The 27,834-nt window shown below is 37.2% G+C and overlaps 1 protein-coding gene across 3 annotated transcripts in view; it reads right to left on the reverse strand.

The window, feature by feature from the left end:
• Positions 1-1,757: 1,757 nt before the first annotated feature.
• The window catches only part of GUCY1B1 (guanylate cyclase 1 soluble subunit beta 1), a 49,933-nt gene continuing 23,856 nt past the window's right edge, over positions 1,758-27,834 (reverse strand). Inside the window, exons 5-15 of one of the 3 annotated variants that reach the window (XM_042935215.1) lie at positions 18,681-18,878; positions 15,254-15,484; positions 14,727-14,843; positions 13,385-13,518; positions 8,667-8,864; positions 6,675-6,912; positions 5,503-5,643; positions 4,548-4,702; positions 4,079-4,205; positions 3,104-3,183; positions 1,758-2,943 (exon numbers count right to left, since the gene is read on the reverse strand). In XM_042935215.1, coding sequence (XP_042791149.1) covers positions 3,151-3,183; positions 4,079-4,205; positions 4,548-4,702; positions 5,503-5,643; positions 6,675-6,912; positions 8,667-8,864; positions 13,385-13,518; positions 14,727-14,843; positions 15,254-15,484; positions 18,681-18,878 — 1,572 coding nt within the window. In that variant the 3' untranslated portion in view covers positions 1,758-2,943; positions 3,104-3,150. Of the gene's footprint in view, positions 3,184-4,078; positions 4,206-4,547; positions 4,703-5,502; positions 5,644-6,674; positions 6,913-8,666; positions 8,865-13,384; positions 13,519-14,726; positions 14,844-15,253; positions 15,485-18,680; positions 18,879-27,834 lie in introns of all 3 variants that reach the window. The other 2 variants (XM_042935216.1, XM_042935214.1) reach the window with 2 other exon arrangements.

The following is a 27,834-nucleotide window of genomic DNA, read 5'->3' on the forward strand; positions in this document are numbered from 1 at the left end:
TGAGGGCAGAGGCCAGCTGGCAGGCGGCCAATGGAGACCCCAAGGGCAGGTTGATGACGCCCACCCACCCAAAGAGCAGATAATTTGAATAGGAATTTCTCAAAAGAAGATATACAAATGACTAACCAGCACTTGAAAAGATGTTCAACATAAGCAGTCATGAGGGAAATACAAATCAAAACCGCAGTGCGATGGCACTTCACGCCCACTGGAATGGCTTGGATCAGAAAAATGGACAATAGCAAGTGTTGTCAAGGATGTAGAGAAATTGCAACTTTCATACACTGCCAGTGGGAAAGAAAACTGGTGCAGCCACCTCGGAAAACAGTTTAGCAGCTTGCCACAGTTAAACCTAGATTTCCATATGACCTAGAAATGAAACTCCTAGGTTTAATACCAGAGAACTGGGAATATATATGGACACAAAAGCTTGTACAGATGATCATAAGTGTGATTCATATTAACCAAAAGTGGAAACAACTCAAATGTCCATGGTTTATGAAGGAATAAACAAAATGTGGCGAATCCATACAATAGAATATTACTGAACCATTAACAAGTAACGGAATACTGATTTATGTTACCACATGGACAAGCCTTGACAACTTTATGCTAAGCGCCAGATACAAAATGCCAATATTGTACAATTCTGCTATATGGAATGCTCAGAATGGGTAAATCTTTACAAACAGGAAATAGATTAGTGTTGCCAGGGGCTGGGGGAAGGGGTTAATTGGGATTTACTGCTAATGATTACAGGATTTGGGGGGCGGTCATGAAAATATTTTGGAATTAGTTGGTTGCACAACCTTGTGAATACACTTCTAAAAAGTGAACTGTACACTTCTAAAAAGTGAATTTTATAGTATGTGGGTGAGCGCTTAACGAAAGAAATAAAACCCAGCAGACTACAAAAAGCCAGAATATGAATTAAAAGGGAGTTGCCAAAAATTTAGTAAATTTTTAAGAAGTGTAGAATCCAGGTGCTTGGTGAATGGTTGTGCCTTATAGGAGTCCTTTAACCTTTTCTTCATGTTTTAAAACTCTTACCAAAAAAATGTTTGTGAAATAACTGAACAGAAACAATAAAAAGAGAATGAAAACAAACAAACGTGAAGGGGTCATCAGGGTCAGTGGAACAGAGACACGTCAAGGAATTGTAGAAATTTGGAAGATATGCAGAGCAAAGTGAATGCACAGAATGCGTGCTGTGCAGGAGGATTAGGCAGGAGAGAATCTGGAGACACTTCCTGAGCATCGGCTGCTGGAAGAGGTCTAGAGTCTCGCTCCCATGGCATTGATTCATCTTTAAGTGAGACCCTCATAAAACCCTGCCTGGTCTCCCTGCTGCCCCCTGTCCCCGTCTTACCTTGATCCCCTCCTTTCTCATTCTCTACGTATTCTCTCAGTTTCTTAAATTGGATGAACACTACAAATATCATATATTGTAATTATTTGTACATGTGTCTTTCACTCCTGAAAGACTGAGATCCTCAAGGAATGATGTCATTTCCTATCGACCCATGGATCTGTCCCCCCTGGGTCTCGTCTTGCTTCTGCGTTTAGTTGGTACTGAAGAAAAAGAGCATCTGAGACTAAGCCTATCTAAGAGGAGCCATTCAACTTCATAACAACACTGAATTAAAATTAAAGTGCAAAATAGGGAAAATTATAAAATGTATGTATAAAAATGGCATTAATAACATGGCCAATAATGACATTAATATCATTTTTGGTGAAATAAAAACTGTCTAGAGACAAGTGGAAAAAATAATTTATTGCAGATTTTCTTACACAGGAACATGGAACATTTGTACATGTATCGTTGTGCTGATACGAAATACTAAATTTAAAGACAAACACTCTTACACAAATGTAGTTGCACTATATTTTATAAAGGTAGATATTAATAAATTATTTAAGAACAACAGGCCAATTATTCCAATAGGGATGCATTCTATGTCAAAATTAATGTTAACTTTTCTGAACCTGATGGCCTGGATATAACCACATTCTTCCAAGCTAAGAAAAAGAAGCTCATTTCTGGAAATAAATGGCCAGAAATGGCTCTTACAGGAGTATCCCAGTAGTACTTCCAATTTTATTCTCAGATGTGGTTAGAGCCCTGACATTTATCTCAAGCTAATGTAATAGCTCACTGTGAAACAGTGCAACTTTTTATAACATGTTGTTAAAGGGATTTAATACAAGGGATATAGTACAAACTACAGAATTTTAGAGGAATTATAATGCCACATGATTTGGGTGAGCAACCAAATATTTTAAGAACAGAAATGCGCATCCTATATTTTTGAAGAAAAATTAGCACAGTTCAAAATACTCATTATTTTCTTAGCATGGTATATTAATTCTTATTTTGGGAATCTGAAAATAAATTGCATTTTTTTCCCCTAAAAGTTAGAATTCACTCTTTTAGAAAATGGTTTCTATGATGATGTACACCAACACGATATAAACTTTGTTATATGTTATTATAATCATTAAAATATACATATACATATACATGGAACACTAAACAGATTTGGCAAACCATGATATGATATGTACACATGACCAAATACTGTTCAGTGTCATTTAATTAAATTCAACAACTACTTATTGGGTGCCTACCACTTGCAAATTACCATGTTAAGTAATGCTTGTAGTAGATCTTAAGACACATGAAATTCACATTATCCACATCTAAAGCCAAACTTTAGGTAATATACTAAACCTTGAAAATTACCAAAAGCAGAGCAAAGGTTGAATAACGAATATGAAAGCTATGCCTAAGAGAAAGGCTTGGGGCCATTGCAAAGGACAAAGCGAAATCTGTATCCACAGGGAATAATTGCTTGGTGTGTGACAGGGGACAACTGGAGCCCATTCTGCAGTCCCCGTCATCCCACAGTCTGAAATTCAGTTATCATCTTGTGCTGGTTCCTTTAAAGAGTGGAATAAATAGGGGTGCATTTTCAGTGATAATAAAGCTTGTAGTATCCCCCAAAGATTTTCTCTTCTTTTTTTTTTTTTAATATATGCATGCACATCTGTTTTTCTAAGTCTTCCCACCATAATTCTGGGTGAAACAAGGACCACCCACCTAAAACGAGCAACACTTGAGGTAGGGCTTAATTTATCAGAAGAGCCTCAGTAAGCATGCCAAAACCACAAGTAAATTATCTAAAGTAAAAACAGCAGAAAGAAGATAAAGATAAATATTTTAAAACTTGGCATTCCATTCCTTTTAGGACTTATGCTCTACCAGCATTTTTAGGGGATGTATACGTTTGGAAAAGGAAATATAATCAAGTAGTCTCACCCTCTCTAAAGAACCTCTACATCAACAGGGAACAAAGTATCAACCTTACTTCTGATATAGCGGCCTGTGTGTGGGAACCAGGTGGGCATGGCTTTGGTGTGTACGAGCCCGGCGTGAATCAGGATTCCAGTTTGGAGGGCTAGTGTCTGAAGTCAACTCTAGCACGTAGTAGTACAGCCGGAGTATAACCATAGGACTAGCACGAACCTGAGGTTCCCCTATGCAATCATATAGGTTATGGAAAAGTACAAATCGCTCTCCTTTCTAGGAAAAACGCACAAGGGCCTAGGATGTCTAAAGATCCCCAAACATTCCACAGGGAGATAGATTGGCCCTTAGAAGGATCTGAAGCTTCGTGATTAAGAAACCTCCCATAACTTGCAGTCCTGACTCTGGCCAGATGGTGATCTCAGAACCCCTTATGGAGCTAAGCAAAGAGGCCAGGGAGTCCCTCATTGTCCTCTCACCTCAGCCAGATTATGGAGGAAGAACCAAAAACTGGTCTTCCCTGTCTGGTGCTTTTAAGTTTAATTTCATTAGAGGTAAAAACCCGGCAACAATAAAGTATCCCCTAAGAAGTTTTTATTGTTCTAACTGGCTCATTAATGTTTCAGTACTTACATTGCTTTACCTGAGAGTTCATTTCAGCAAGCAAGAATTCTTTTCAAAGGAGACATATTTTCAGTGATTATAATTTAGCTCCTTGTATTTATATTCTGTCTTTAAAAAACGTAACTACATGCTGATTAGTCATACCTCTGTTCCTGTATTTTTTCTGGATAGAAACCAAACTTGCATTGGCTCTTTTTTACCCTTCATGGACACTGGGCCTCTGTGCTCCAAATGGAATTGTGGATCTGAGTTTTCTGGTGTCATAAGACATCTAAAAGATGGGGGACAGGGAATAAGAAAAGACGTCTTGACTATGGTTGTATGGAGAAAGGGACATGAACCAAAGTTCGAAATCGAGACAGTAATGACACATGTTAAAATTGTATTTAAAAGTAACACAGGATTTTAGTAATGGTGGTCATGCAAGGAATTCCTAAGGTGGTGTAGATTCATTGAGAGTGGGAGTGATGATCCGTTCTCAAATAAAAAATAAACAATCCTAAGAGCATAAGTGATGACTGTTTAAAAGTAACAAAATCATGCAGAGAGTTAAACCACATGCGAAGAGACATTTTTCTTGCAAATCAGTAAATACCAAGACCTGTTCTCTTACCTGTATGTGTATTCAGACACATTTATTTTTCCCTTTTCTCCAGTGGTTTCTGTTCTGCTTGTGAGGTTAACAGTATTTCCAAAAAGACAGTATCGAGGCATCCTCTGCCCTATGACACCAGTAACTACTTCTCCAGTGTGTATCCCTATTGTTATCTGCAGAAATCAAAGCTTTGTTTCAATAAGCTCGATCACCAAAACACTAATTTTTGATTACTTTACGTCATAGAATAACGTAAAGTCATCATAAAGAAATCATAAGAATTCTCTGGAAGAACTCCAAGTATATTACAGACAAAATAAAAAACTCTCGGGGTGCCTGGGTGGCTCAGTCGGTTGAGCGACCGACTTCGGCTCAGGTCATGATCTCACAGTTTGTGAGTTCAAGCCCCACGTCGGGCTCTTTGCTGACAGCTCAGAGCCTGGAGTCTGCTTCAGATTCTATGTCTCATTCTCTCTCTGCCCCTCCCCCACCTGTGTTGTGTCTCTCTCTGTCTCTCAAAAATAAATAAATTAAAAAAAAATTTAAAAAAAGAGATTAAAGGAAAGGTAAAAAAAAAAATCAAGCATTAATATTAAAAAAAAACCAAAACTCTCACAAAATCTGTCTTCCAAGAGAAATATTCTTTTTCTAAAGTCATAAGATTCCAAAGATATGAATCTGGCAACTTCTATGAGACGCAGGAAAGAGATTTTTAAAAAATAAACCAGAAAGGATAGGAAGTTTGGTCTCATCCTCTTGATTTCAGTACATGGAACAGAGTAGGTAGTTTCAAAAAGGTGGACAGATTTCCCATCTCTGTGAAAAAAATGCAATACAATGGGTTCAAGAATATTATAGACTGTTGTCATGATGACGTCTTCCCTTAGACGTAATGACTGCCTGCCAAAGAATGTGAGTCGGTTGACCACAAAGGTCTGCTACTGCTATTATAGTATCTACTTTATTTACTAACCTGAACAGATTCTCCGTCTACTTGAACCTGGCCAGCAATTTCCATCATATCCAAGGCCAGGTGGCAAATGGATCGTGCATGGTGGATGCATGGCTCTGGTAAACCACTCACTGTCATATACTTATCACCAACTGTCTCCACCTAACACAGCACATATATTTACATGGTCATTGGTTAGAATAAACATTACTGTTTCATTTGCTACCCTTCTATATAAACAACATTTCCCCAAGGCTACTAGTAACTTTAAACTTTCCTCCCATGAATTCGTTTAAAATTATAATACATTCAATTCCAACAAGATGAAACCTTGTAATTGTTTGAAACTTGCACACAGCACTTGAGGTCTTTGATTACAGCCAGGCATGGACACAGCATTATTTCCCCCCTAGTAATTCCTGGTTTCTCATCTCAGATACGCTTATAATTCACTAGGACAATTTATTACCAGTATCTCCCTAAAATAATGATGGTTTATGACACAAGAGCCACTGCCCAATGTCCAATGTTTTATCATGTTCAATAACCATTTACATTTATGATGTGCTCACAAAATGTCACACTGTACCTCAGAAAACCACTATAAAATAAATAGTCCTTGTGGCACTCCTATTACTCCAGATGCCTGGAGATGGTTTGGTTAACATTCTTGCTTTTATGAAGCAATAATCCCCTGACTTCATTTTTTCCAATATTATATTTGTTTTTAATTGAAACAAAGCGCATAAATGCCTTATAAATGTTTATCTTCAGGTCAGTGTAATCTAAAAGCAAACCTGAGTCCCCAGTCCCCTTCTCATGCTCTAAGACTTCTTTACTATGCAAAGCATTTATGTATTTCAATAAAAATGTCTCCGACAGAGCACTAAAACAAATGCTATGTTTACATGATGGGTGAGAAACAACCTGTGCAGATTCATTAATGTAAGTGCAAAAAGCTGCTGAACATTTCATTTGAACCAGGGAACCATCAGCTCTATTCATTTTGGTTACAGGGAAGAGAAAGGTTTACAACAAGAGGTAAATTATTTAAGAAAATGGTAAACAGTGGGTACATGGAGGCCTACTGCACCAAGGCTGTAGGGCTATAGTCAGAGAATGGTGCCTCGGAACATAGGGTCTCAAAATTCAGACTCTGAAGGGCACTGCATTAGGATGCGGTCTGGACTCGCCTTATAAACAAATGGATTTTTCCGGGAGTCAGTCAGTGTGTCAAATCTGGTGTAGAGGTCATTGAGCAGGTTTACAATCTTCATGGCCCCTTCTCCAGATGCATGCTTGCTACAGAAGGCATTGAAGCCCACAATGCCACTGAAGAGGATGGTCACGTTGTCATATCTCTTGGCAGGCACTGGACGCTTGTGTCTCAGCTCATTGGCAACGGATGGAGGGAGGACAGAATACAACAGCCTGTTCAGCGGGATGGGGAAAGAGCCACAGGAAGAAATGCTGGGAATCACAGAGTTTTGATGTCGTTTGTACCGTAAAAACCTGGAGTCTTATAAGACACCCAGTATTAGCCATCTATGTGAGTTTTCAAAAATACCATAATTTATTTGTTTTAATCACATGCAACACCTCCAAATCCAAACCAATTCAAACTAAATGGAAATAAGGCAACCAAATAGGCGAAGCAGAACCCTGGCAATAGGAAGTCAGAGTTTTCATCCGTGGTACTGAATTCTGACCTGTTATTACAGTATTCACAGTAGGAAAGTTGTCATTACCAGCACTTAGAACACTGTCTGAGTAGTATAATACCAGGACCGTGTTTATCTCTCAGGAATAAGAAGTTTACCTGAATTTGTGTAAATACCATTAAACCAAGTAGATCTCCTCCCAGTCTCATCCATGCCTCTTTCTTCCGTGGAAGAAACGGAAAAAACAGGTGGAGCCTGGGCTCGGCAAGAAAAGACTGTTCTTCTACAGGCAATCCTGCGATTTTTCGATGGCATCAGGTACCACGCAGAGGGACAAGTGTGGTAAGCACAACGGGAGGAGGGTGAGAGCCGAGGGACTGATAGGACAGAAGCAGAAACTGGGGTAACCGATGGCTCTTGGCATGAGGACCCAGAGGAAGAAATGATGCCTCCCTACCTTTTTCTTCCCTAAAGCCAGAGGACGTACTGTGCTAAGTTGAATCTTACAAGCTTCATACAATGTGTTATTTTCAAGGATGAAGTTGTACCACATACCAATAAAACCTACAGTTTGAATTTTTTTTTTTTTTTAAGCAGTGGGAGGAATTTGAGCCGCCTGTCCCATATCCTTTTTGAAATCTGCAAAATATCTGGAGGGATTCAGGGATCTGTTGAGGGCCACAAGGAAAGTAAAGAGGCATCAAAGAAACCAGATATAGCTTTCAGCTTCTCTGTACAAAGGTCAAGACAAGTGAATTAAGAAGCTATGTATAGACAGACATTAAATGTCATTCTCTATTTCATCCATGTTATTAATAAATAGTTAACTGGCGTGTTTATGTGTGGGCACAGCATTCATTTCAGGGCAACCACACACATATCAACGCAAAGAAAAGTACAGAAAGTGATGCTGTTATCAATATTCTTGGTGTTCAAGTAGAATGAAATAGTTCTTAGGAGAAGTCAGACAGATCACTTCAATTCTCCGACAAGCCATCAAAAATGAATACCCAAGACCCTGGGTAAAATCTCTCATCAATGTCCAGTGATTTAGTGCCTTTAACGAATATATACAAGCAAGGCCAAGTAGTATGCACAGTGCATATCTGAATGAATTATTTGAAAATGAAGGCCAATTCTAAGCACAGTGTTCACTGCAACCCCGAGAACGCAGCCAGCCCTTGGCACCCAGAGGATGCTTCGAACAGATCTCTCATATGAAGGAAGGAATGAATGGATACTTCACCTTTAAATACACACTTGGATTACTGTATTGATTTTCAGGGAGGTATTATGGCATTTATTCTTTCAACTTAGTTTCTAAAACTAGAAGACACATTTCCACTACCATTAAGACTGATGTATTTCTGTATGCATAATTTCTTTCTAAGTGATATGGAAGATTCTTACCTACTACTCCAGAGTATAACAGGTTCCATGCCTTTCTACTTTGGTTACCAAACTTAACCACAGTAGGGTCACAATATACAACGCCCTTCCTTACCCACAAGGTTACATTCTTACGTGTCTGTCTTTTTCTTTTCATCTTCCAAGGCTCTTAATGTGAGCTGCAGCCTATCTGTGAGGATTTCCAGTTCTTGGGTCAGTTTGTATTCCTCTCTGAATTGTTCTCCCAAAAGAACGAGATCGCGCGTGGCATCATGCAGAGGGATGTCACTTAGGTACAGACCTCTCCTTGTCAGATCGTCCAGGTTCATCACACTGGTAGATAGGGAAATGAGGCGAAGTCAGTGCCAACTTGTGTACATGCTAACATCAAGCCTGACTACTGTCAAGGAGTAAAATCTGGTCATCTCCTACCATTCAATAGGTCAGGCTAAAGACAAAAAAAAAAAAAAAAAAAAAAAAAAAAATGGAGAGTTGCATGAAGACTATAACTTCATTCTTTCATATATTTAAAAATCTATCAAGGAGCAGGGGCGCCTGGGTGGCTCAGTCGGTTGGGCGTCCAACGTCGGCTCAGGTCATGATCTTGTGGTCGCGAGTTCGAGCCCCGCGTCAGGCTCTGTGCTGACCGCTCAGAGCCTGAAGCCTGTTTCGGATTCTGCGTCTCCCTCTCTCTGACCCTCCCCCCGTTCATGCTGTTTCTCTCTGTCTGAAAAATAAACATTAAAAAAAAATCTATCAAGGAGCAGTGAACTTGACATACATTTTTGCCAAATCTCACTTTTTGATTCCATCAGCCTAAACTGAAAGGTAAAGAAAAAAACTATCCTGTGAAAATTAACCTGGTATTTAACACGTGGCCGTTATGGACTGCAATCACATTTTCCCCTCACTATAAAGAGATGAAGAAAACTTTCTTTTTGCCCTCTGTAACAGGGATGATAATGCTTCTTTTGAGAAACCAGTTCATTGTTGCCTTATGCATCCATTGACTGTTGTAACTGGTTGCTTTTCTCTTTTAGATGCAGTGATAAAAAGTTTACAATCAGATTTATGACCTTCCACATGTATTTTATGTGCTTATAACTTTATGACATGTATTTTATGTGCTACTCTTATTTCTCATTCTAATTTCTTCTACTGCTTTTGTTTGCTTTGAAAATTTTTCTCATTTTTGAAACATTATATAATCTTACTAAAGTGTATGCATATTTGTAACCTATGTTTTTTTTTTGTTTTTTGTTTTGTTTTTTTTTTACCGAAGTTATTTTTAGATTAGCATAAAAAGGGCACCTGGGTGGCTCAGTTGGTTGATCATCCAACTTCAGCTCAGGTCATGATCTCATGGTTCATGGGTTAGAGCACTGTGTCGGGCTCTGTGTTGACAGCTCAGAGCCTGAAGCCTGCTTCAAATTCTGTGTCTCCCTCTCTCTGACCCTCCCCCCGTTCATGCTGTTTCTCTCTGTCTGAAAAATAAACATTAAAAAAAAATCTATCAAGGAGCAGTGAACTTGACATACATTTTTGCCAAATCTCACTTTTTGATTCCATCAGCCTAAACTGAAAGGTAAAGAAAAAAACTATCCTGTGAAAATTAACCTGGTATTTAACACGTGGCCGTTATGGACTGCAATCACATTTTCCCCTCACTATAAAGAGATGAAGAAAACTTTCTTTTTGCCCTCTGTAACAGGGATGATAATGCTTCTTTTGAGAAACCAGTTCATTGTTGCCTTATGCATCCATTGACTGTTGTAACTGGTTGCTTTTCTCTTTTAGATGCAGTGATAAAAAGTTTACAATCAGATTTATGACCTTCCACATGTATTTTATGTGCTTATAACTTTATGACATGTATTTTATGTGCTACTCTTATTTCTCATTCTAATTTCTTCTACTGCTTTTGTTTGCTTTGAAAATTTTTCTCATTTTTGAAACATTATATAATCTTACTAAAGTGTATGCATATTTGTAACCTATGTTTTTTTTTTGTTTTTTGTTTTGTTTTTTTTTTACCGAAGTTATTTTTAGATTAGCATAAAAAGGGCACCTGGGTGGCTCAGTTGGTTGATCATCCAACTTCAGCTCAGGTCATGATCTCATGGTTCATGGGTTAGAGCACTGTGTCGGGCTCTGTGTTGACAGCTCAGAGCCTGAAGCCTGCTTCAAATTCTGTGTCTCCCTCTCTCTCTGCCCCTCCTCTGTCTCTCTCTCTCAAAAATAAACAAACATTAAAAAAAATAGCATAATTGTATTGATTCAGTGATGATCTGATAAGTGACTGCTTTTTAAAAATTTATTTTTTGGTTAAAATATCTTAAGGTTATATTATTGGTTTGAATTCTTTAAATATAAAGTAATAACTTCTGGCCATTCACAATAAGAATTTCTCTAAAATGACATAAGGAGTTGTGGCTTTACTGAAGAATTTTGGATTAATAAAATGTCTCCTTGTTATACATTCTCAGCAGAAATGTCCACAAATCAAAGCCAACATAAGCATGTCAATATAGAAAAATAAAATGATCAAAGACTTTAGTAATGAACCATATGGTTTCTTTAGATTTTGTTAAAATGCATATGTATGTTAACCTTGAACAACTCGGCTCAATGGCAGAATAGACTCATCTGAAAAGAGGACAGATCACCTGCTAGCTGATATACAAGAACTGCCCATGAACAGAGAAAAAAAAAAAAAAAGATTATAAGCTTAAAATAAAAATGGCTAAAAATTCTTGTATGGAGTTTAAAAACAATCAAATTATATCTCACTTTTCTGTGTGTGTGTGTGTGTGTGTGTGTGAAAGAGTACCTGTGTGCACAAGAGGGAGTGGGGGAGGGGCAGAGGGAGACAATCTTAAGCAGGTTCCATACTCAGCAGAGCCCCACACAGGGCTCAATCCCATGACCCTGGCATCATGACCTGAGCCGAAAAGAGAGTCAGATGCTTAAGTGACTGAGTCACCAAAGTGCCTCTATGTCTCATTTTTCTAAAAATTTACTTATTATCTTAATGAACTACTAACATTTTTCCCCTAAATTTAAACTAATCATCTTAGAATTATTTATAAGTAAAACTGCTTTTAGTGGATCTCATTTAACACAAGTACAAATCTTTCTAAATACACGGACAGGTACCATATGACAAATTGTGAATGTGTCAATATGTGACCAATTTCTTCATATGGTAATTAACAAAGAGCCTCCAAATTTTCTGCTTCTGTTTCCAAAGAGACCTTTATCTCCATGAATAGAAATTGTCCCTATTGAACAGCTGTCATTCTACTAAAGCTCAACTTGAAAAGGGCAAAAGAAAAAAAAAAAAAACACATTGATAGCAGATAAAAATATAGTTAGAACAATGAAAGTGACTAATAAAAAGATATAAAGGATTGATATTCTCTAAGTTTGTCTTTTTTATTTTCATGATGCATATTCTCAGGAAAAAATAATCATTAGTCTTATGTAGTCGTTAATAGTGTATTAATAGGGGCGCCTGGGTGGCTCAGTCGGTTAAGTGGCCGATTTCGGCTCAGGTCATGATCTCGCGGTCGGTGAGTTCGAGCCCTGCGTCGGGCTCTGTGCTGACAGCTCAGAGCCTGGAGCATGTTTCAGATTCTGTGTCTCCCTCTCTCTGACCCTCCCCTGTTCATGCTCTGTCTCTCCCTGTCTCAAAAATAAATAAAACGTTAAAAAACATCTTTAAAAACATAGTGTATTAATAATATTAAAGGAAGTTATAAAGTTCATTAGATTTTTCAGAAATTTTCAGGCAGTATCTTTAAATGAAGAGTGATCATGGTGGACTTTAAATTAAATTTTTAGCCAGTAGCTCAGCAAAACATGCTGTAGTGAATGTGTTACTAAATAATGTGCATAGGTTTCTGTCATACAAAGTTATAAATACACAAAATACCACCTAAAAAGTTCCAGTTACCTTTTTCTATTTTTCTAAGTAAATTTCGGTATGTTTTTCTTATTCTTTTTTTTTTTTTTTTTTAATTTTTTTTTTAACGTTTTTATTTATTTTTGAGACAGAGAGAGACAGAGCATGAAGGGGGGAAGGGCAGAGAGAGAAGGAAACACAGAATCGGAAGCAGGCTCCAGGCTCTGAGCCATCAGCCCAGAGCCTGACGCGGGGCTCGAACTCACGGACCACGAGATCCGTGAGATCGTGACCGGAGCTGAAGTCGGACGCTTAACCGACTGCGCCACCCAGGCGCCCCTGTTTTTCTTATTCTGAGTTGCCATGCATCTTTTGGTAAAATGTTTTTTCAAATTGGAAAAATACCATCCTACAGTTTTACTTCCTTCTGATGTTCATTACAAAAAAAACATAATTTACATAAATTTCAATGTAATAATATATTTTGAATAGTATATCCTGATTAGAGTAGCTAAATATTGTCAATATAGGGTAGTTATATTTTAAATCTAGAAACAATTGTAGAAAGTAATTTTTCAGTGCCAAATATACCCATGTATTTATGTCATCATATTAAATGCTTTATGGAATTTCTTTTCTACGTGGTGCCTACAAAGCTAAGCATTAGCTACCTGCAGATTAGATTTTTCCACGATCTGATGGCACATACACTTGGCACATTGATTAAGACAGGACAAATTAAAAAAAAAAAAAGAATACAGGATTTCTTCTGAGCTTGTTACAAATGTTAAATGAAATTATCCTTGTACTAGAGTGCTGTATGAACAGGGGTTGTAATACCTAATTATACTTGAAACATGTAGACATCATTAAATAAGATGCTTTTGGATTTCTCTGTTAGCTAAAAATGGGTATTTCTATCCATTATAATTGATCTAAAAATGATTACCTTGGTGAACACAGAAAAAGGATGCTATCGGCTTCAGGTAAGTAGATCATCTGCCCCTTGAGACGTAAGCAGCTGCTCTCAGTCCCAGTCAGCTCATCCTCACATTCTAATTTCTCTACATCCAACAGTCCTTCCTTGAAAAAGCAAGACACAGCTATTAAACTAGTATCTTTCTCCCTACGCAACAAGTCAGCAAAAAGAAGGACATGTAGGGGCGCCTGGGTGGCTCAGTCGGTTGAGCGACCGACTTCGGCTCAGGTCACGATCTCACGGTTCCTGAGTTCGAGCCCCGCGTCGGGCTCTGGGCTGATGGCTCAGAGCCTGGAGCCTGCTTCCGATTCTGTGTCTCCCTCTCTCTCTGCCCCTCCCCCGTTCATGCTCTGTCTCTCTCTGTCCCAAAAATAAATAAACGTTAAAAAAAAAAAAAAGGACATGTATACCTCATTTCCCACCAAAGTGTCCAGGGAGAATAAGGACACCGAGTAGATCAGGAAGGGCATTTCACAGAAATACTGCCAGGTAATAAGCAAAGTGACTACCTTGCAAACACTGCAGAAAAACGAATTGACTATCTCCTTTGGACCCAAAAAGATAATAGTCTTACAATGCTTGCATATTGTTTTAAGGCTACTGTGAATCTTATTTCTGATTTTCCAGTATGGCTCCAACATATAATACTAAGTTCTATGAAAAAAAAGAAACCAAGTGTCTCTATTCCCCATACCTGCATTCACAGAGAGGCTGGGAGTAGTTCCAAATACATAAAGTATGTGTGGGTAAGACCTTTCCAAGGGCTTCAGGAAGGACAAAATATATATTCTAGGACACGTTTGCTGTATCACTCCCAAGAACAGAAACTATGAGATCTGGGTACTCCTTAAACATTCAACCAAAAGAATATTTTATCACTTTTAAATTCCGACAAAAATGGCACCAAGAATAATAGACAATTGAAGGAAGAATTAAATCAGTGGCTTTGGGTGAAGTTAAAAAAGTGTATTTTTTTTTTTTATCAGTTCTTCTGATGTCTAAAATAGTACATGGTAGCTGTACAGGGAGTAAAAGATATTTGTTTTATTATGTGAAATTGCATTGTCCCAAGAATACAGTCTCAAAATTTACTTTTGTTAATTTTGATCAGTTAGTAAGAGTTCCAGTGCTGCTCAGGCAAACCAAAAATCAATAATATTGCCTTTGAAACAGGACTCCCTCTGAGGTTTGGTTTGAATTTTTCTATACCTTCTCCATATAATAGAATAGTATAGTAGGTAACTTTCCTTCAGGGACACTTCTAAGATATAACATCCCTTACTCACATTGAAAGAAATAATATTTTGATTACCTTGCTTCTCAATACAAAAACTGTATTGATGTGCGAAAGGATCCCATGGAAACTAATGTCAATATGAGGACGAACCAGAGAGAAGACAGACAACAGACTGCAGTTCCCAGGTTGGAGCTACAATGTGGATGAAAAGAAAGGATCATGTGATCAGTAGAAATAATTCTTACGATTTGAGATTAGATTAAGCCAGCTCAGTAAGACTTTAAAGTAGAAAATCATAATCATTTGGTAGGGGAGTTGCTTACTACTACAAAGTTACCCATTTTCTCATTAAAACAATAGTATCCCCATGTAATTTTCCCATTGTCCCTGTGAGTGATTAAAACAGAAAAAGAATAAATAGCTGTCCTAGGGAAAGTTGCAGTATGCTTAAATACACTTAGCTCAGTTTAAAAATCTTATGTGATATACGATGTACTGCACATTACATGATATATAATCAGTGTATTAAGTGAATAAATGGCCACATAGAACAACTCTAGAGCCTTTGTCTCAGACCTCAAGGAAGTGTGATATCATTTTACCTGGGGAAGCACTCTATATATGGCATTGCCACACTGAGTAACCACCAGGTCCCGGTCAAATATTATGTGGAAAGGAAAAGCTTTGCAGAAGGTATACGGGCTGATGCGTGATTCCTGGGTACCGTTTTCTTCAAATCTATCAAGATCTTCATAAAAATCTTCTTCTTTTGACTCTTTTTCCTCAATTAAAAATTGAGTATGATCACATTCTTCATTTCTTTGCTGAATAACCTGGATTTTTCAGAGGGGGAGATGAGTTAATTGCCTGCATTTCAGTTTACTTAAAATCCTAAATCCTAAGAAACTGGTTATGAGAATTGCATTTAGAGAGTTAATTTTAAAATATGCATAAATGCAAATACTATGCATGTCTTAAATAGGAAACTATTTCTGGACATTGACTTATGCAATTTGAAGACTGAAAAATTACTTACAATAAAATTGCAAATCTGGTATGAATCCTTCAGCAGCCCAGATGGCTTCTTTGATAGAATTGGGAGAAAATCACCCCCTTGTCCTGGTAGGCTCAGCCCGCTCAGCCAGGTACAATTGTACAGTGAATACCCCACAAACCATACAAAGTGGTTTTATTTAATATGATAAAAATGATATGTGCAAACAGAAGGAAATGAAATAATACAGCTACATATTTAAAAATACATGCAATGTCACTTTTTATCCATCAAATAGCAATTATACAAAATACCAAATTGGGTAAGATACAGAAAAAGAGTTATCTCGAATACCACAAGTGGGAGGGGATCTTGATTAAATTTTCTGAAGGGTAGATTGATAATATACAAGTAATCCCTAAAAAGTTGTACATTCTTCAATTTAATTATAAGTCTAGGAACTCATTCTAGGGAAGTAATCATAATAGTGAGTAAAGCTCTATAATTTACAGAAATGGTGACATTTCTGAAATATTTTGCGTAGGCAAATACATTATTAAGGTATAGAAAAGATGTTTATTCTTTTGAGTTTAAGAAACCAGAAACAACACATCCTCTTCCAAAAGGAAAAACTGTATCTCAACTGTGGCCAGATCCAAATGGGAAGTAGTGGGCACAATAGTTCTTCAGTTATAAGCTCAATGAAGGCAGAATGTTGCTCTTTTTGGCTTTTTTTGCTCATGCATTTCCAGCAGCACACTCTGAGACTTAAGAAGAAATCACAATGAATGTGACGCTCTTGTACATATTCTTTCAAATCGTTTCATGATGAAACAAGGATATTACTCCCTTGAGTGTCACACTCACCTACTACACTGGCTAAATATTAGTATTTTTATCGATGATTTAAACAGTCTGCTTCACTAAGGTTGTTTTCTCTAAAGTTTCATGAACCAAATAAGAGTCAGTCTTCAAATTCAAGCCCAATTTTGATGGTCTGCTCTGGCTCCATTTTAGCTAAAGGAACTGAATTATGTGCAACCTAAATTTACTAATTAATTCCTCAATCTTGTTCCTTTGCTTTGATTAAATTGTCAAAATGAACTGCTTTCTTCAAAAAAAAAATGTTTTTAATGTTTATTTTTGAGAGAGAGAGAGAGAGAGAGAGCGAGCAGGGGACGGGCAGAGAGAGACAGAGACACAGAATCCGAAGCAGGCTCCAGGCTCTGAGCTGTCAGCACGGAGTCCTACGTGGGGCTCGAACTCACGAACCACTAGATTGTGACCTGCACCAAAGTCAGACACTTAACCAACTGAGCCACCCAGGTGCCCCTAAATGAATTGCTTTCTGATCATATTTTTAAGCTCTCGTTGGCATATCACTTCTTGACACGGTATAATATTCCTTAAGTAGTTAAATTATCTGGTAACCCTGGACTCGTTAAGCTTACAGATTCAACATAAGAATACTTCAGGAAATTAAAGGTGTCTTTGACAAAAATTAAATATACCAAATATAACTAAAACTGAAAATATTCCAGAAGTCTGTGTTGGAGCACTTAAATACATGAAGGTCACAAGGCAACAAAATATTGTATAAAGGAAACCATGCAATTAAGTAAAATCTTGAATTTTATATAGAGTGTGCTCACGGCTGCCAATCTCCCATGCCAAGTACACTGATAACCATAGCAACTGCAATCTCCAAGTGCGCCCTGATTTGTGTTTTTTTCTTGAAGTTTCTACGTACTTGTCTTTTGCTCAACCTGCCTAAATAAAAACCAAACACAAGAGTAGACACAGTATGCTAAAAGCCCCTGACAAAAGCTCACTAGGCATAAGTGTAGCGTTAGTTTGGGGTCAGGATCAAAAATAAGAAATGAAAGGCATAGAATATTTTGGCTAAATTCCAGTGAGATTCCTAGCCATGGATACATGTTGATTCTCTACCCACGGTTTTAATTTTTTAAATGTCTCTGGATTTGATAATGTCAAGTTACACAGAGTCCTACTTTCTAGTTGTAGAAAAATTAAGGATGCACCTGGGACTCACCCACAAGTGTCACACCAAGAATTGGCATCAACTCTTGAAAGAAAGAAAACCACCGAATCTAACATGGCATTACTAGATTAAATATATGGGACACTTTTCCAATATAAACAATTTAAAGATGACAATTTTTATTTTGTATAATATTGTACTTAAAGTCTGGGCTTCCTGTATGTGCTAGAACATAACTCTGACATCTAAGAAATAGCCATAAGGAAAAAAAGTTGAAATAGGATATCTCTCTCCCTAATTCTCTCGAACTTCGAGCAACTAAAAAATGGCTCGTAAAGCTAAACATTCTGGGCACACACCAAGCAGGTGACTGGGAGAGACTGCAGGGTCAAAAAGAGAGAAAAACAATGGTTTTCTTTATTACACAGCTGATGTAGCACTACTCTGATATTTTCACTCAAAACTTAGAGCACGTTATTATCAATAGCAACGATTTTTTTAAATATTAAGACCTGACTTCTTTCACCAAGTAATCCAATTTTTTCTAAAAGAACAAAATTTTTAGATCACAAAATGAAAGATTCCAACTATTATTTCAGGAACAGATAAAAAAAAATCTACAAAGAGACAATGATCGGTAAAACAGTATCTAATATTATATATGTATATCTTATATATCTTAGAATTTGACTATCCACATTTTGGGTTTTCTGTATTCTGAAGGCTACAGCTTAACCAGTCACTTTTCCTTCTGCTACTCAGCTGATGCATACAGGAAATGCAAGCTAGGTTTCACATTGCCTTAAGCAATGTATAATTGGAGAGAGATTTCTGCTGCCATAGGGAAAAAATATCTTGTATAATGATTTCCAAGGCCAAATATAGAATATTGCTGGTGTAGCACTGTTATGGCTCATAAATATGCCTCTGGTGAGGTCCACTAGAAGTGACAGCTACAGGTAAATTCACAGTGTCATGTTTAATATTCTGTATGTCAGATGTGTTCAGAAGAGCCTCCATTACTGACCATTACCTTCATGTCTATTTCAGTGCCATGTATTTGTTGAGCTACCGTTTTGATGATTCCGATGACAATATCCTGAAGTCCTTCTCTCTCTGAGTAGTAGTGCAGAATGAGTCCTTTGCCCTTTTCTGCATCAGTGCACCTAAAGGAAGGCGCACGCATACCTGGGTAGATAGTAGCGAGGTGGTCATGCAGAGCATCAAGATTCTGTAATAAAGAGGAAATGAGGTGAATAAATGATGCTTCCACAATGGCAGCTGACTTTGAGAAAGCAAGATAATGAAACAAGGCTCAAATCTGACTTTAGTTGGTGGATTGACTGAATAAACATTCACATAACACAGCCTTCCCTTGTGCACGGAGACAACTACAAGGCAAGAACCACACATGGAGAGAACTTAAGGCTAAAGTAGTAGAATTAATAAAAACATCTGAGCCTATTATCAGTTAACACATTTTTAAAAAGGATAAATAAACAAGCGGGATGCAAAAAGAATGCTTTACTAAAGCAAAGTATATGTATTTATAGGAGTTTGGGGAAGTTGTATATGCATGTTATGATAAACAATACGGATGCCAAAAGTGACCCCATATTACCCTCTGTTTACATTACAAACCTAAAAATCATTCATTCAAAACACTATATCAGAGTGATAAGCATATGAAAATATAAGCACACTACTTTGTGAAGTAACATTTTCTAAATTAAAGTGGCAGAATTTCTTCATATTCATTAGTAGCCTCCAATCAAGATACAGCTTCATAGCTGACCTGTGAAATGATTATCTTTTGGACCTGAATCTTGGAAAACTAAAACAAATAAATTTACCAGTAAGTATTTTCTGTTCTTGCAGCTTTGCCATTAATAGACCATGCCAAACTAGCATGCATGCGTTACTCACTAATACACAAAACTTGTTTGCATAAACATCACCGGGAGAAATGGTGCAAACAATGTTTTCCTTAGTCCAACATGGTTTTTCAAATAACAGTTGATAATGTGTTAGTGTGTGTTTGTGTATGTGTGTGTGTGAGTGTATGTGTGGGTGTGTGTTACACATATATGGTAGGATACCCACAACATAGCATGGTATAAGAATTAAGAACAAGGTAGCTTTAGAATTTAGACTTTGATTTAAAACATGACATTGCCCTCAGCCCCATAACAGCATGGAACTGAATTGTCAACACCTAAATGAGAAAGGAAACAATTATCCCCTAGAGACTACATAAAGGGACATAGCCTTGCTGGCACCTTCATTAGAGTCTAGTGAAACCTTAATGGACTTTGACCTCTAAAAATATAGTATAATAAATTTGTGTTGTTTTAGACCTTTATATCTGTGGTTATTTGTTATGATAGCAATAAAAACTAATACACCAAGCAAATACTAATCCATCAATAACTGATGATTATCACTAAAAACAAATGGGTAAAATAAAATAGTTTCAGAATGCCATGAGCATAAAAGAATGCATCAAAAAGGTGCTGGAGATAGGCCAAAATTGAACTATAGTTCCAGTTCCAAATGTCTCAAAGAAGTCAATTAGGGAAACAAAAGTATCTAGTAAGATATTAAGAGGTGAATACAAGGTAGCTCGATGGGTACCCAAATTTGAGAAATATTCCACCAAGGCAGCAATGGCACTGTGGTTTAATTTTCTCTCCTCTCCTTTCAATGATTCATCCGTTCTATAAAGTTATTTCATATGCATTATATATTATGAACCGTATGTGGTACAGGCTGGTGGCAGGGTAGAGGTTAAGATACAAATCTGCATGATATAAATCTTGACTTTAAGCAGCTCATGGCTCATATCATAAAAGAAATGTACAGAGTGGCTTTTGACGCATATATATGAGAGCCAATAACTCAGACTTAAAGAGTGGGGTCCAAAGACTTCAAAGTGAAGAAAAGCCCTCAACTAGGTCATGAAAGATTGACATTCTGATTCAGATAAATGTTTCAACAGTCTTCTTGATTGGGTGAATCTGGTTTATTTTTTAATTGTCTTCATGCCAAGTGATTTTTGTTTTCTTTCTACAAATTACACCGGTTATAATCAACTCAGGCCAGCTCTTGACAAAAATTTCAGTTCGTCCTGTTTGCCTCTAGAGGTTGCTATTGCCATATAAAAGGAATCGAATATGGCAAACCCTGAGTATTGAACAGTTTATGTAAACGACAAGCCGCTGAAGGCCTAAAACTGTTTTATTTGGTTGAGTAGTACGAGGTTCTTCCTATAAGTTTTCCTCATGAAAATTCTTCCCGAAAAGGGAAGGCACAAAGACTGTCTGACATCAAGAGCCCTTCTACTACTACTGGTGTTGCAAAAAATGTGACAGAAAATCTGGTGAGAAGGAAAATCACCAGAAAAAGCTTGATACTTATTTCCATTTCTCTCAAAGTAAAAATTGAGCTATTTGCTGTGTTTATAGGAAACATCCTAACGTAATCAGCCCTAACGTACGATGCTATGGCTGATTTCAAAGAAAAAAAGTGGAGTCCAACAAGAACTTGAAAATATGTATCTTAATTTTTTTCAAACTGTCCTCTACAAAATGTTTAAATATATCATAAAGCAAGGCCAATATCATTTCCATACTCACCTATTTTCATCTTGTGCCATTAGCACATTTCTATATGCAGCTAAACAGATGACATGAGGCAGTAACAACTGGCACCATTACTGTTAAGCAGCACCATCGATGCTAACGAAGGTCAGAGATTGGCCAGGATAGCCCAAGACCGCTTTCCCATGAGTCACACAGAGACAGGCACTGCACCTTAAATGCGGGCCCATTTTCAGGTGCCTGGGTGGGTAGCTCAGTAGTTTAAGCTTCTGACTTTGTCTCGGGTCATGATCTCGCGGTTCATGAATTCGAGCCCCCCACTGGGCTCTGTGCTGACAGCCCTGAGCCTAGAGCCTGCTTCAGATTCTGTGTCTCCCTCTCTCTCTGCCCCTCCCCTGCTCACACCCTGTCTCTCTCTATTTTTCTCTCTCAAAAATAAATAAATGTTAATTTTTTTTTTAATGTGGACCCATTCTAATTTAAATAAAAATACTTATAATACTAAGGTATTAGAATTGGTAATAAAATCGTGTTGAAATTTGTCACTCCAAAGCAAGAGGGACACTAAAACACATCAAGTCAGAATGTTCATCTTTGAAGTTTTTGTGGTAACCAGCTCTCCAGAGATTTGCTGTTTTATTGACTTTGTTATTAATTAAATGGACAAGTAAAGTGCTTTCCCGGAGCATAAAAAATTTAACACCACTTAATGTAATATTGATTTTCTTTAGATTGTATCTAACATAAAAAATACTCTTGAGATTTCTTTAGTTACAGCTTTCCTTACTTGGTTTTATTCTCTCAAAATTAAAGTGAGGACCGCAGCCTGTTATATTAGAAATAGAATTCATGTTTAAAAATTAAATTGATTTCATTTGAGTATATTTATATTGCTAAAAATGTGCCTTATTTGTAGTTAGATTGTACTTATTTGCAGCAACCTCAAAGGCCACAAAAAACATTCTCAAAAAAGCCAAGGGAAAACCATGTCCACCTTGTCTAATATTATCTATATAAAGCTAATTATTCATCCACATGGCTGTAGCAATGTATTCTAGAGAACAAGAGTTTCATATTAAAACTGGTATCCTATTTTATTTCTAAATGTACCCATGGGAGTAGGATTACAAAAAAAGACCTGAATGACCAATTACAAAGAAGTATATACATAAAAGAGACATAAAAAATATATATAGATACACATATTTCAGCACAGTGGATTCCCAGGAAACAATAAAGCAAACCTCAAATATGCTTTGACTTCATTCTTCTTAGCTTTACAATGTTAGAAAACAAAAAAGGGATAGGGAGCAGGTCCATTCATCTATTTTCCCTCAAGAGGCCAAAAAGGTCGGTCAGGTTTTCTGAATTCATTTCCTAATGTTCTGATATCATTTTACTGCTTTTTCTACAAGCAAAATGAATATACTTTTTCTACTCAGGAATTCTGCTATCCATAAGTCCAATCCATCATGTCACCTAGCATTTATTATTTACAGAAGAAAAATTAGTGCTCTCATCCTGGAAAACTGTGCTGGAGTTCTGGATTCAGTACAATCCACAGATTTAGGAAACAAATGAGTATTTATTATTCTTTTGAGAAATACTTTGAAGTTCCATATTTTCAAAGATCTTGGAATGGTTCAAAATAAATGCAAGTTGTCTCTGTAATATGCACAGTAAAAATAACTTCATACATAATTACAGAGACAAAGTTTCCAGGAATTAACCACCTCATTTCCCTCCTTCCTTGGCATCTAATGAAAAATCTCTAAATGATCCACATAAGTGGGTGGAGTAAGTCCTTTCCTTGAAAGTTTTGAGAGAGATTTTTCAGTCTCCAAGTAGCCTCTTCCTAGAGAAGGGGGAAAAGGGAGTTGCCTGTGTTATTTGAGAACATTACTGAAGTGTAGAATGGGAAGAAATCTTAAAAAGCAGTCATTTCAAACCTCTTTTTAAGGAAGGAAAATGAGATAAAGTATCTCCATTGATTTTGCTTCTTACACTTCTGAGAAACACGACCAACACCATTTGTTACAAACAGCCTGCAATTTGCAACATATTTTGTCGAGTTTGATAAGGAATAAGTCATTTTAGAATTTGAACATAAAAAAATTCAAACAAGCAGGCTCTAAATAAAGTGGAAAACTCAACCCTGTATAATGGGAAGAACCAAGTTTGGGGTGTGAACAGCATGAGATCAGAACAAGTAAAAAGTTAACACTTTAATGATATTCTTCCTGCCTCTTGGTGCTACTTCCTGTGACATAGCCTTCCAACTGGAAAGACACAGAGAATCTTTTTAAAAAGAAATAATTTAAGGGTATATTTAAAAAGAAATTAGGGGTGCCTGGGTGGCTCAGTCGGTTAAACTCCCGACTTCGGTTCAGGTCATGATCTCACAGTTTGTGGGTTCGAGCCCCGTGTCAGGCTCTCTGCTGTCAATGCAAAGCCTGCTTCGGGTCCTCGGTCTCCCTCACTCTACTCCTCCTCCAACCTCTCTCTGTCTCTCAAAAATAAATAAACATTAAAAAAAATTTTTTTAATTGTTATCAGAGTCACTAAAATTACTTCACTGGTAATATTTTTAAAACTACATATAATTATCACTACCATCCTCTCAAGAGAAATATTTCAATTAAAGAAAAAAAGACAAATAGTCATAAAATTACCTGCCTAAATTTTTCACTTATTCTACTGTTTTTAAATTCATGTTTTAAAAAAAAATCCTGGTTATTTTGTGAAGAAATATACCCATTAACTCAAAGAGAAAAAATATCTTACAATTCTAAAATACTCATCTTCCCTTACTTGTCAATTTTAAAATTATAGTTTAAAGAAATTGGCATTTTCGATGTTGAGAAAAAGTTCCTTTTGAAATTCAAAAGTTAAAAATAAAATGGGGGCGCCTGGGTGGCTCAGTCGGTTAAGCGTCCGACTTCGGCTCAGGTCACGATCTCACGGTCCGTGAGTTCGAGCCCCGCGTCGGGCTCTGGGCTGATGGCTCAGAGCCTGGAGCCTGCTTCTGATTCTGTGTCTCCCTCTCTCTCTGCCCCTCCCCCGTTCATGCTCTGTCTCTCTCTGTCTCAAAAATAAATAAACGTTAAAAAAAAAATAAAAAAATAAAATAAAATGAATGGTGCATTTTTGTCTAAGAAATATTGTAAATAATTTAGGGAAGTATTAGAATTTCACAGCTGTTCAGGAAAATCCTCAGATTTCCCAAAATAGCATTTTGCACAAACATTGAAGAATTTTAGATCTGTCATCAATCCCAGATTGCTCCTGGTGGGCTGGCCAAAGCACAACGTTGTGCTTTAAAAGCCAAAACCTTGGGGCGCCTGGGTGGCGCAGTCGGTTGGGCGTCCGACTTCAGCCAGGTCACGATCTCGCGGTCCGTGAGTTCGAGCCCCGCGTCAGGCTCTGGGCTGATGGCTCGGAGCCTGGAGCCTGTTTCCGATTCTGTGTCTCCCTCTCTCTCTGCCCCTCCCCCGTTCATGCTCTGTCTCTCCGTTCATGCTCTGTCTCTCTCTCTGTCCCAAAAATAAATAAAAAACGTTGAAAAAAAAAAAAATTAAAAAAAAAAAAAAAAAAAAAAAGTAAAAGCCAAAACCTTGAGCCAACATGAATTTGAGGAAAATCCCATCGCAGCCTGAACAGAGGTGCTTGTAGAGGAACATTCACATATATGAACTGAATGAATGAGTGAAACTGCCACCATACCAAAATTAGGGAAGGAACCGGTGTTTCCAGAAGACAATAACAGAATATGTGTTTGATATTCAACTGAGATTCCGATGCCTATTTAAGCAAGCTCATCATTTCAATCGTGGCTAACCTCTAAGACGGCAAATTGCTCACTTATTAATTTATTAATTTTTCAATAATCAACCCTGGCAGCTTTCCATGCTCATTGCAATTTCATTTTACCTCTGTAAAATTATTAGGGAGGTAAAGAATATATAATGTATGTAATCATAATGTAACACCACTGAGAATGAATTGGTAGCCGTGCTATAGATTGACTTGGGTTTCATTCCCCAAGGCTATCTATATATTATCCTTATCAAACATGACCTATTCAAAGCTCTTGACTCATCCATTAATATGTATATAAGTGTACATATATGTAGTAATGAAAATAAAAAGTAATTTTTTTATGTAGACATAAAAAATAAAGAGGCAAACAATACGCAGAGTGCTGTCCCAATTATGCATTCCTGCATGTCAAAGCACCCCAAACTGATTGGCTTGAAACAATAATATATCTCTCACGGTTCTGCCAATTTTCTGGACTCAGGAAGTCCTTGGGTTGGAGTCAGATGAAGCTGGCGATGGTGTCGTCATAATACTCCACCAGGCTGTTTTCCCAGGATAGATCACTCAAAAGGTTGACAGTGGTTGTTGGCCCTTTGCTGGGAGTTCAGCTCGCGCTGCTGACAGCCTACACATGACCTCTCCATGTAGCTTGGGCTTCTCATTTCATGCTGCTGGGGTCCTGGAGGGAGCATCCTAAGAGCAACTATTCCAAGACACTCAGGTGCAAACTTAAAGACTTCTTATGAACAAGCTTAGGAAGTATCAAAATACCGCCATGTTCCATTGGTCAAATAATCACTAAAGCCAACCCAGATTCAAGGTAAGGCAAATTCCACCTCTTGATGGGAGTGACAAAATCATATTGCACAGGAGCATGTGACATAGGAGATATTAATGCAGTGATTTTTGGAAAAATACGCTCTACAATAACGCAAACAGGACACTGGAAGTAAGATGAGCATAAATTAAGTGGAAATGCTGTCAAATTGGACGTTCCTTACTAGCTATTTTTTTCTTTTTTTTTTTAATGAAGCTTTCAAATCCTACATATTTCCTGTGGTATTTTAATCAATACAGTAGAGGCTTCAAATAGAAATTTACTACAGTAGCAGCATGAAACTACATGTTTTATTCTTAATTTAAGAATAAGAAAATGGCAGAATAAAAGAAAACCTTGCTGATATAAGGTCTTATTTCTAGGACAACATATTCAAATAACATGTATACAATTCAAAATTAAAAATGTCTTCCTGTTTTTGTTCATCTCTTTTTGATAAATCATGTTTCTTTCCATTTACTAAATCACCTAAAGAATAATAATAAATTCCAAAGTTTATCTACTTTTATCACTAGTCCACAAATCGATGGTTTCACAAGAGATTTAAAGAAAAACAATTCCAAACTATGTAATGTTTAGAAGTGTAATGTTTCTAAAAAGTTTCTTCTGAAAATGTTTCCTCAGTTGGGGCATCTGGGTGGCTCAGTTGGTTAAGCTTCTAACTCTTGATTTTGGTTCAGGTCACGGTCTCACAATTGTAGGATTGAACCCTGCTTCAAGCCTCCTGTGGAGCTCTGCACTGACAGCATGGTGCCTACTTGGGATTCTCTCACTCCCTCTCTCCTCTGCTTCCCCCCCCCCCACCTTACACCATGGTGTTCTCTCTCCTCTCTCTCTCTCTCTCTCTCCCTCTCTCTCTCTCTCAAAAAAGAAATAATCATTTAAAAATAAATGAAAAACATAAATAAATAAGTATTCCCTATACTTAGCCATTTAGTAGTTTTAGATGTTTTTTGTTAAGTCTTGAGGTAGATTAAAAATAAGCATGGTGTATGGGGCACCTGGGTGGCTCAGTCGGTTAAGCAACCGACTTCAGCTCAGGTCACGATCTCACGGTTCGTGAGTTCAAGCCCCGCCTCAGGCTCTGGGCTGATGGCTCAGAGCCTGGAGCCTGCTTCCGATTCTGTGTCTCCCTCTCTCTCTGCCCCTCCCCCGTTCATGCTCTGTCTCTCTCTGTCTCAAAAATAAATAAACGTTAAAAAGAAATTATTTTTTTAAATAAAAATAAGCATGGTGTAAATGTTTTAAAATTTAATTTGGAGGCACAAAAGATAAGCAGGGTCACAAATTTGATATTAGTAGCAAAGCCTTTTAAATAAGATCTGTTCGTTATTTAAACTGTTTAAATTGTTAAATTTAAATCATTAAATTGTTTCAATTGACTAATCAAAGGAAATGATAAAATTAACATGAGAAACATTTTTCTGGAACTAAAAGACAGATAATATCTATTCAGTGTGTTCTTAAATATAATATTTCTATAAAAGAGAAGAAGAATTATCTGAATAAAATAGCTTGAGCCAAATACACACACACACACACACACACACACACACACACACATTCAGAATTAACTAATTCTAACATTCAAAGACTCTCTATTACTCTTAAATACAGAGAACAAACTGAGGGTTGATGGGGGGTGGGGGAGAGGGGAAAATGGGTGATGGACATTGAGGAGGGCACTTGTTGGGATGAGCACTAAGTGTTGTATGTAAGCGATGAATCATGGGAATCTAATCCCGAAGCCAAGAGCACACTGTATACACTGTATGTTAGCCAGCTTGACAATAACCAAACAAAAACAAAAACAAAGACTATTGATTGCTTATTATATGCTGTTCTTGGTACTAAAAACTTTTGAAAATTATTTCAGGAAAAGCAAAAATAGAATATATGTTAAATTCTTAATAATGTGTACAATTGAGAGG

Source organism: Panthera leo, chromosome B1, assembly GCF_018350215.1.
Source record: "Panthera leo isolate Ple1 chromosome B1, P.leo_Ple1_pat1.1, whole genome shotgun sequence".
NCBI lineage: Eukaryota > Metazoa > Chordata > Mammalia > Carnivora > Felidae > Panthera > Panthera leo.